Source organism: Carassius carassius, chromosome 34 (genome assembly GCF_963082965.1).
Source record: "Carassius carassius chromosome 34, fCarCar2.1, whole genome shotgun sequence".
Lineage (NCBI taxonomy): Eukaryota > Metazoa > Chordata > Actinopteri > Cypriniformes > Cyprinidae > Carassius > Carassius carassius.
In genome coordinates this window covers 20,779,943-20,791,407 of record NC_081788.1, presented here as the reverse complement: position 1 = coordinate 20,791,407, position 11,465 = coordinate 20,779,943, and the positions used below count along the sequence as shown (strand labels likewise).

General features: G+C 35.7%; 1 protein-coding gene and 1 pseudogene across 1 annotated transcript; both read left to right on the top strand.

Moving 5' to 3' along the window:
- Window positions 1–437: 437 nt before the first annotated feature.
- Window positions 438–4,531, top strand: LOC132115215 (N-acetylneuraminate lyase-like; annotated as a pseudogene).
- A 2,488-nt stretch (window positions 4,532–7,019) lies between these two features.
- LOC132114699 (vesicle-trafficking protein SEC22b-B-like) lies at window positions 7,020–10,601 on the top strand. Its single transcript, XM_059522969.1, has 5 exons — window positions 7,020–7,235; window positions 8,617–8,726; window positions 8,885–9,045; window positions 9,133–9,279; window positions 10,064–10,601. Exons 1-5 carry the CDS (start codon window positions 7,161–7,163, stop codon window positions 10,216–10,218), a joined length of 648 nt encoding a protein of 215 aa, XP_059378952.1. The 5' UTR covers window positions 7,020–7,160; the 3' UTR covers window positions 10,219–10,601.
- Window positions 10,602–11,465: the final 864 nt, after the last annotated feature.

Genomic DNA, 11,465 nt, shown 5'->3' with positions numbered 1-11,465 from the left:
TGTGTGTGTGTGTACACATGGTCAAGAGTAAGTGCGTTGCGTTGAGAACTACAGAAGTAAGTCACGTAACTAGGCTAGAGTGTGGAACGGGGTATTTTAAGAAAAGTTTTATTCGTATATCCCAATAAGAAATTAAAGAATTCAAACCCAGCATACTGTATGTATTCAACAACAGGTAGCAACAAGTTTGCGTGCGCATCCTCATCAGCATGCGTCACATTATTGCCTCGTGCAGTGACGTGACTTGCACGCACAGTACGACAGGCAGTGCAGTGACTGTCAGGTGAATAACGTTACTGCCAGAGTTCATTAAACACTTTTAGTGAACGAGAGAGAAGGTAAGCGTCTGTCTTGTTTATATAGAATGAATTCAGATGTAATTGGTCCGGCATTAGTATATTTGACGTTTTCTCAGTGTTGTTGTTGTTTATGCAGAGATGTCTCGAAGCATAAGAAAGCTCACTGGGCTCGTGGCAGCTACACATTCACACCACTCACTGCAGAAGGGTGAAATATGTCATTCCTCAATAAAAGTGTTACTGAAACATACGCCTTGTATCCAGTGATCTGGCCATTGATTTGTTCTTCATTTTTGCTGCTTTTAGGGAGATCAATCTCTGTCATTTGGACCATACATTGATTACCTAATCGAGAACCAGAATGTCAAGAGTGTGTTTAGTAAGTCAAACCTAAGAATTTCATCAAAGGTTTTAAGGAATAAGGCAGCTTGTTTTTCTCATTTCTATTATTTGTAGTCTAAGTTTATGTGTAATCTAAACATTTTGTTAGTTAATGGCACAACAGGTGAGGGCTGTTCTCTAACTGGACGAAAGGAAGCAGCTTGCTGCAGCCTGGTGCCAACATGGAAAGGACAAGTGAGTTATCTCATATTTATAGTGTTTTTTCAGCTATGGGAGAATGGGCAATGGGTACCATGACAGGGGTTATAAAACTAAAAAAAATGTATGTGCCCCATTTTGTTTACTATGCCTTTATTTTTCTTCATTTAAAATTGTATTTTATGTATTATTTTGAAATGGGCCTTTTTCACATTTCCGGGTTTCTCAGCCGCGGAAGTTGTCATAGTTGGGTTAACTTGAAGAGAAGTGAACGGGAGAGTACCACAAATATATTTTTTGCATTCCCATTTGCTCAGAGTGTTTTCATGACTTTCTATAAAAGGAAAAAATTAAGAGAGACTGATAACGGCAGTCAGAAGAGAGAACGATGTCAAAATAACCATCCCTCCCATAGACGTGGCATTAGAAACCATAGATATATATGCTATTATACATATCTATGTTAGAAACACCCTCGCATGAATGTAAACTAGTTTTTTGTAATTCGATGCAAATGTAATACAAAGAACATTGTTATAAATGTAAATAATAAAAAAAAATACAAACATGAGAAACTTTCAAGGATTTATGCTGCAGATGACCATTAAACGCGTCATCACAGTGAAAAGGGTCCATATGGATTTTAATTTTAAAAATGACAAAAATCTTAAGTAATCGTAAACAGTTTTAGTATTTATTGTGTGAAAATTATTAATATACATTTAAAATTTTACTTAGGCATATTATTATTATGCTGCTTTAAAAAAATATGTGGCGGAGATGTTAATGATGTTTGAGGAAAAATGGCAAGATGTTTATTTTCAAAAAGTCCTAAAAGTCTTTTCTAAAAGGCTAAACATGTCCATAGTTGACAAAACACCGCAATCCATACCTTTATTATTTTTTATTCCCCCTCATAAAAGTACTGTGTTTGTGTGTGTGTGTGTGTGTGTGTGTGTGTGTGTGGGTGGGTGTTCAGGCTTGAGCAAGTGATTGTTCATGTTGGGCTGCATGAGTATAAAAGACTCTCAAGAACTGGTGAGCACACTGCTTCACAACCCATTTTATTCACATGCATTATCTGCATTTTTCATGCATATACCACTTTACTTATTACACATCTCCATTTTCATAGCAGCCCCACAAACACTTCATCTCATTTATCGCTTATCCATTTGTGTTTCAGCATGTGCAGATAAACAGCTAGTTCCCTCCTCGTGACTGTTTAAAATTGCTGAGTGGATGCTGTTTACTTTCTCTCAGGCTCGGCATGCTGCCAGTATAGGGGCCGATGGCATAGCAGTAATCTCTCCTTCCTTTTTCAAACCCGTTAATGCAGGTTTTAACCCCATTTTCAAAACACTGAATAATATATATTTTTTTTGTAAAAGGTATTTCCAACTGTGCTTTTATTTGCTCTTCCTCTTTTCACAGATGTGTTGAGGTTGTTTATAAAGGAAGTGAGCACCTTTGCTCCAGATCTTCCGATGTATTATTATCACATTCCAAGCATGACTGGTGTTGCATGTAAGTGCAGCTCCTACACATCATCATTACTGGCTGTCAAAACACTGACAACTTTGTAAATTCTTTGCACAGTACAGAATAAGTCATATTCACGTGTGAAAGATTGAATTTTGACGCTGTTTTCCTTTATATTGTCAGTCGATGCGGCTGATGTGCTAAATGGGATAGAGCAGGTGGTCCCCTCATTTCAGGGAGTGAAATACACTGGGACTGACCTGAGGGATCTCGGGCAGTGTGTCCTTTACAGTCAGTCCCATAACTGGTCCGTCCTGTTTGGAGTAGATGAGGTTTGAAATCCCCTTACTCGTTCATCTAGTGCATTATTCCTGATAGACTAACATTGAAATAATTTGTGGTTTTAATTTTATATATTTAGTTTGACACTTTGTTTCGCAGCAACTTTTGGGAGCTTTGGTACTAGGTGTTCATGGAGCAGTTGGGAGGTAAGTGCCAACATCACGCCATCCTATATCTCTTCTTCTGGCCTTTGTTGACATGAATTCGTGACCATTCACTGTTTTTCCTGCTGTAGTGTCGATCTGGTTCATGGTCATTCAGGGTCTTTTGTGGCTGATTTGTTTATTGGCATTAGTGTAACCTCAGTTTTGTATTCCATTATCAAGGATAATCAAGTACGATATCATTTCTTCATCAATTTTAATTTTGGGGTGAACTGAACAATTCTTTTAACACTTCAGAAACAACTGTATGTATATAATATATATGATACATATAAAGGTTATGGCTTGACAATAGATTACAGCAAAACCAGTACCTGCTTGACACATTTGTAGCTTAAAAACCTCAATTATACATAATGCTTTGCTGAAGACTATGCAACACTCTCACTGTTCTCTGCAGCACATACAGTATAACTACCTCGGATGCATCGTGAACAAGATGCTTGCTGCTTTTGATAATGGCAACCACTTGCAGACCAGAGCCCTGCAGGTACAGCACATCCTTCATCCCATTGTAAAGTGTAATTCTCATTTAGTGGTGCTTTTGGACTTTATTTTATCAATATGGTTACAAGTTTAATGATTTACATTATTTTAACTAAAGAAATGAATGATTTGCTTTTCTGTTTACAGTTTGAATTTATGGAGGTTATCACATTTGCTAAGAACCTTAGTGAGTTGATTGTTTTCCACACGTTTGGATTTCTTTAATATTTTATACTTACCAAGGCTAGATTTACTTTAAAATAAAACAAAAATCGTAATATTGTGAAATATTATTATTATAATTTAATATAACTGTTTTCTATATTCATATTTTTAAAATGTAGTTCATTCCTGTGATGTTACAGCTGAATTTTCAGCTTCATTATTTCCAGTCTTCAGTGTCACAAGATGCTTCAGAAATCGTTGCAATATGCAATTTGCTGCTTAAGAAACATTTATTTTTATTATCAGTGTTGAAATTTTGCCACTTAATATTTATGTGGAGAGAGTGGTAAATGTTTTTTAGAATTCTTTGAATAGAAAGTGGAATAGAGTGAGGATATTTTGTAAGATGATATCTTTGACTAATGTAATGCATCCTTGCTAAATGAAAAAAATAAAAAAAAATTGAACTGTGTCAGTAAGACTCGTTTTTGGTGGTGTTGTGCATATTATTGTAGTTTTTCATTATTATTATTATTTATGCTCTGCAGGTTTTGATGTGTCCGTGAATAAGCAGGTGATGAGTGAAGTGCTGCCATGTCCTGTCTCGAAGGCCCAGGTTATAGCACAGAAAATCAAGGACTTCTCTCAGGGAAATTTAATATAACCTACCTGGAACTCCAAACAAATAACTTTTGTTAGCGAGCTGTAAACTTTACCACTTTTTACTCTACAGTACACTGATGTGCTTTTATCTTTTTTCTTTCTTTTTTTACATTTCATACTTTATACTTGCTTTTATTATTAGTATTTTTTTATTGTTGTTAACACATTTAAAGACGTTAGCTTTTTGTTTTCTGTAATTAATAATTAATTTTATTGAAATTTCAGTGGACCTACTTGAATTACCCAACAGAGTTACAAATAATCCTCAGCGTTACTGATTTATTTACACCAAGATATGCTGGATCTTGTATATCTAAATGCTTTATGAGTTTTGTACGTTTAGTTTTTTCTTGTCTTATGCTGACATGTTAAAAAGCATACATATATGAAGTAATTTCTGTGGTTTTTATTCTTTATTACTATTAATTACCCTCTTTGAGCTGATCTTGATGTAATTAAGTCTCTGGTCTGCTGAGACAGTGGTTACAGGACCACCGTTGAGTAAGACACTTACAAAAGTACTTCTGTGTGACAAATGTAAGAGTAATTTTGGATGAAATCATCTTTTCTGTGACGTACCACAAAATAAAATTTCTCTGATTGTGATATTTCAGATATACTTTCAAACAGATTAAGTTCTTTTCATATTCTTTTCAAATGTGAATGCTGAAAATCACATGAACCACACTGTTTTGATCTCTGAGTTTCTCATGTTTGCAGAATACTGCTCAAAAAAAGAAGGGAGACTTAGGTATTTTGAAATGGAATGAATACAAATTATTATTCATAGTTGAATGCAAGATATTGCATTGGAGTTCTCATTCGGTAACACTTTATCTTGATAGTCCAATTTAGAAATTTCTACTAACAGTAAATAACTTTGCAACTATATGTCAACTAGCAGTTAGTAGAGTATTAGTAGACTGTCTGCTTTATCTTTTAACACTTTCTTTGTCAGCTTATTCAATTAACCCTAAACCTACCCTTACAATCTACCCTGAGAGTTAGTAGACATGTAGTTGCAAATAATGAGATTTAGTTGATAATATAGCTACAAAGTTACTTATAGTTAGTAGTCTAAAGTGGACTATCAAAATAACATGTAACCTCTTATTGCGCCTCCATAATAGCCTGGAATCTAACCACTTTAATTTGAATATTTATATTTTAATGGCTGTTTAGTCAGTAATGAATCAGATTTTTTTGGTATTACTTTATTTTATTTGGCCTTTTTTTCATTGTTTAATTTATTTGGGTTGTTAGAGAGCTCTAGAACAGGGGGTGTCCAGTCCTGCTCCTGAAGGTCTACTGCCTTGCAGAGCTCAGCTTCAACCCTGACTAAACACACTTGAACCAGCTAACCAACATCTTACTAGTTTTTTTTTTAAACATCCAGACAGGTTTACTGAGCCTCAACTCTGCAGGACAGTAGCCCTCCATGACCAGATTTGGACACCCCTTGGCCTAGAAGCTATTGTTGATTTCATTTGACCTCACTCATTGAATGCTTACCAATTTCTGCTTGATGAAGAAATTGTGAAGGGATAGAATGTATCTCTCTCTCCGTCTGATTAATCCAGCTGTCACAATGCTGTTATGTCACTGGTGTTGACCAGTATTAATCTGACTTCCTGTTCAAGCCTGTGGTGGAGATTTGGCAGAATGAAGTGGAGCAAATCGAACATTTTAAGTGGATGAAGTGTTCCTGCCTCCGTTATTTTTTAGTTTAATTTAATGATCTCACATAATGATCTCATTCTGGGTTGTAGATCATTCAAAACAACTTAATAAAATTAAGTCTGATTTCTTTTTATTCATTTATTTCTTGTCTTAATTACATGTTTGCATGGAAAAACAGTGTAGAAATGGTATGGTTCATGTTTCACTACTGTCTCAGCAGTACACGTTACCCAAGACTGCAGTATCATCACCTAATCAGTGTTTTACTGCTGACTAAAATGTGCACCATTAATCAGTGGTGGAAGCAGCAAGAACAACAGTACAAAAATTCCTTCCAGTGTGAATACAAGTAAAGAGACCTAAACAGTGTCTGAAAAAGACAACTCGGCTCTTTAAAATTCAGGTCATGACAATGTTCCCTGTAGAAAAGGCTGCCTGACTACAAATTAGAGACTGTTTTACTTTAACTGGACATACTGTGGATATCCTTTAAAAAAGTTTTACACTTTGATCAATAAAGTGTTTTTCTTTTCGATCCTTGGAGATAGTCTGGTACAGAAATGTCTCTAGTCCTTTATTCCCGGTGTCCATTATAGACTGGTGTCCAATCTCTGTCCAAAAGACACGTTCGTTATTCCATGTGCGAAATGCTGCCATCTAGTGTCTGCTGAGTGCACCTTCTGTATCTGTCTCCAACCTTTTAAAAAACACGCCAGACATAATGTTAAAGGGAAACTGATTTGATCTTCGAGTGGGGTCAGAAATCATAAAGACCATAGATTTTAAATAGTATTGAAGCTTTAATGAAAATTCAAGCCTGGGCTCTCTGTGATTTTGTAGGGCTGGCACATAATATAAGCACACCCATCACTTTTATTGGAGTTATTTTTGTCCAGAAACGTGTGTACATATATTTCAAAACTAAATTATATATATGTAAACTTCCATGAATAAATATTCCATTGCGGATAAATAATGGGTTAACTGACAGCAAGAAATATCTACTCTTGTTGGAGGACGCGGTGGACTGGTGAAATCAACTGTCCCTGGTCAAATATCGGATAAATGACTGAAAACTAAATTATTAACATTAACTTCTTTCCTTTAAAGTCAGTATCTAACAATATCTAATCCATAAACACAAACGGAACCAATGATAGCGGTTTAAACAAGTAAAACCCCGCGGGACAATAATACAGCAACGCCAAATGTTCACGTATTTCCGGCCAGCTCAGCGTACGGAGGAGTGTTGTGAAGCTGCAATCCACACACAGACATTTGTACAGCTGTTAACCGCTTCACAAACACCTGCTGTGGGGAAATCTGACATTACAGCGAAATGGTGCTGCTGACAATAATCTCTCGGCTGGCGGACGGACTGCCGCTGGCGGCTTCAATGCAGGAGGACGAGCAGGTATGAGCTCACTGATGATCTTTTATCATCTATATTAGGCCTATGTGTGCTGTAAATGTCACAAGTCAAAGAGCAAAATCTTTAAATCATGATGTTTACTTCTAAAAGTGTCTAACAGTTATCGGGATTTGTAATCCACAACAACAGAGAACTGTTTTAATCTGGCCTTTATTAGTTCCGATTGCTATAATTAGACATCTGTTGGAGTGTTCGCATTCATTTGAAATACTTTATTTGGAACCTAACAGTGTCGTAAATCTTGATATATATATATATATATATATATATATATATATATATATATATATATACTTGTTTATACCTCGTTTATTACTCGGTTTGATAGATTTGATAGGAATTGGTCACATAGACATAGAGAGAGAGAGAGAGAGAGAGAGAATTTATTGGATGGATTCACATAATTTTGATCAGTTACAGCGCCCTCTTCTGTCATGTCACACCATTTGTCTGCCCTCAATGAAGTCAGATACATCATGAAAGATTTGAGAATTGTTTTACTTTTTTTTTATTTTACTATAGTTTCCAGGTATATTATAACTTCCTTGTAATAAAATTTGTATATATGTTTATAGGAAAGCACTTTAGGTTGGACCCTAAATTAATGGTGCCAGAGACATTACCTCAAAAACCTAATTGTATTCATCTTTTATATGGGTATATTTAATTACCTGATGCACTGAGGAATAAATATAACATTAAAAATATAAGTATAACATTTAAATAAATTAAGTAACTGTAACCATTTAAATGAAGTTATAGTTCAATAGTTCACTGGAAAAAAAATTACCTTTGTTATGTGACTCCCCTTCTCTGTTGCACAAAAGAATTGTAGTAAATATTTTTGTAGATAAATAACATGCTCCATTTTGTTCTATACAATGAAAGCCTATAGTGATGTGATCAGGAGCTGTCAAGCTTCAAAAAGGCACCGAATTATATGGTATATTCCACATCATCTGTACTATCATGATAACTTTGTGTGAAGAGACCAATGTTGATGTGTGAAGTGTGTCTTGAAAATGTACTGTACATAAATGCATCCTTGATTTGGAATGACTTGAGGACAAGTAAACAAATGCATAATTTCCCCAGTTAATTTTGTTATTATGTGTGCGTATGCATGGTTTTCTGTAATCTAGATAACTATATAGGCAGATATAAGAGCACGTATAGTTTCTCCAAATACTGTTAATGTAACTACTAGTCATTTGATTTAGGTCTAACATCTTACATTTCCTCCTTTCATGCTGCCATGAAGGGAAGTGAAAAGGTTTGTTCACCTTTAGCTTTGTAAAATCTGAAGAGGATTGAGTCAAATGTAAAATCTAATAATCTAATAAATTTGCACTTTTGTTCTCAGATGGGTCGAGATCTCCAGCAATATCAGAGCCAAGCCAAACAGCTCTTCCGCAAATTAAATGAACAGAGTCCAAACCGATGCACCTTAGAGGCTGGATCAATGGCCTTTCAGTAAGTGTACAGTACAGCTAATAAAATAATTGATCACAGGAAGGTTAGATAACTGATTTCATGATCACTGTACTTTTTATTTCTAGTTGTTCACACAAAAAGATGTGATCGCTGAAATACATGGCTAATGAAAAATGTCTTCTCACCTCTTTTCAAAGCTATGTCATTGAGAAAGGTGTTTGCTATCTGGTGCTCTGTGAGGCCGGGTTTCCTAAAAAGCTAGCCTTTGCTTATCTCGAAGATCTGCAGGCAGAGTTTCATGAACAGCATGGCAAGAAGGTGCCCACCGTCTCCAGGCCCTACTCCTTCATAGAGTTTGGTAAGAACCCTCACTCTCTCATTAGCTAGTTTTATTTATTTCCTGTCAAGAGACAATCTTGTAAATCTCCTTTTTACCTGTCCAAAGATACATATATTCAGAAGACCAAAAAGTCATACATCGACAGCAGAGCACGTAGGAACATGAGCAACATCAACACAGAGTTACAGGATGTACAGAGAATCATGGTGGCCAACATAGAAGAAGTTCTGCAAAGGGGGGAGGCCTTATCTGGTAAATACAGCTTTTTATCTTTCATCTGTTTTTGAGGCATGTAAAAGACAAAATGTACTCAATCAAAGCTGAAGTTAAAAAGCTAGTTTGACTGAATGATTCACCATCTTCCCTCATTTAAAAAAAAATATATTAAGATGCACAAGATTCTACAAATCAATATGCTTTTATAGGCTTTAATGACAAATATTAGCAAAAAAGGTTCGAATGAAAATCCAATGACATTTACATTGTTACTAAATATTTATATTTCAAATGAATGCTGTTCCTTCGAACTTTTCTCTTGATTTAAAGAATCCTGAAAAAAACTGTTTCCAATATTAAGCAGTGCAGTTGATTATAATAATAAATGTTTCTTGAGCACTGAATCGGCATATTAGTATGATTTCAGAAGGATCATTTGACCCTGAAGACTGTAATGACTGCTGAAAATTCAGCTTTGCTTTCACAGTAATAAATTACTTGCATTTAAAAAAAATAATATAGAGATAGAAAACTGTTATTTTAAAATTGACAATATTAATGTTATTATTACCATATTTTTTGATCAAATGAATGCAGCCTTGATAAGCATAAGCGACATCTTTAAAAAACAAAAAAACACACTCAAATATCATACTGACCGCAAATATTTTGAACAGTAGTGTAGAACAGTAGGCCCTTGCTCAGTCTATCTACTAAGGAGAACTTTGCCTGAAAAGGTTGAAAGTCTCTGAGCAAAATTGAGTACTCTACTGTATATTTGAGGTTTCTTTTATTCATTTCTTCATGTTTTTTTTCTCAGCGTTGGACTCGAAGGCCAGTAACTTGTCCAGCCTGTCCAAGAAATACAGAAGTGACGCTAAGTACCTGAACACTCGCTCCACATATGCTAAGCTAGCTGCGGGTGGAGTCTTCTTCATCATGCTGATTGTGTACGTACGCTTCTGGTGGCTGTGAGGTGTGGGATATATGGAGGGAAGAGGAGCTCTTGAGGAAGTTACAGGTGAAAAGCAGATGGACTCCCAAATGATGAAAAGGTCAACATTTGTGTTTTAAAGCCACAGCTTGTTCTTAAAGACTGTTGGATCCAGCAAATTCCCTCCTGATAAGCTGTCGAGTCCCTAACCTGATCATCACAGGTATCTGTTTTATGAACTACACAGAAGTTTGTCTGCACTTGTTTGAAGTGTGAATGAAAGAGAGAAGGAAAGTGGGTTTCCCTGTATACTGTATGTCTTCGTGAAATCCCTCAGTTCATGGAAATTAATCTTATATGCTGTAAAACAGTAAACCATAGAGCAGCAGTGCATCCCAAAAAAGGTGAATTGATAATTCATTAACATTAACATTGAAGGTTGGATCAGTTCCACTGATCATCTATTAATGCTCCTCATGCTATTGACATTAGGTAAGGTTTCCTTCCAGCCAGGGGAGTAAACGTAAAGTTTGTGGGGTGGCTGTATTAGTAAAGATTTGGTCCCCCCAATTATCTGCACAAAAATTATAATTGTATTGACCAACCAGTCAGGCTTCTATATAAACCAGGTATTCAATGATTAAACTCATATCTCTAAAAGCCAAATGAAAAGGATTGGTTTATTAAGCCTTTTTTAGAATTTGGTGCAAAAGTTGCCCAACAAACAGCACTGCACTGCAGCAAGGAGATATGCGGTCATGTCCAGTTACTCAATCCAGACCAGATCATTGAAATTAGAGAGTGGTGGCCTACATTTTTTTTTCAAAAAGCAGAGATTTGGGTCAACTGCAATCCGTGGCAGTCTAGAACTATATATATTTGTATCTGTGATCCTGCCTCTTGCATGGTTTCCAACAGCTTTCCTCTTTCAGTGCTTATGTTAATCTGTGTTTTACATGCATTGAAGCATTAAACCCACAGTAACCAACCATACGCAACAACTGGATGATGCTAAAATGCTCATCAGAAGAGAGTTTGTTCATCTCACCAAACCTACAGTATAAATAAAATTATTCCAACTCAATTTTTATTTTCCTTTCTTTCTTGATTTACAGTTCACACTGACATGTGTTTTTTTTTCATCTTTTGACTGCTAGGTGTCTCATTACAAGGTCATGTCAATCTTACCTATAGAAATCACTGGTATCACTGGCCTGTAGCTTTTTGGGTTTTCCATTACCAAAGCAGGCCATTCTTTTTATGTAATTTCACATGAAGCCTATGTTTA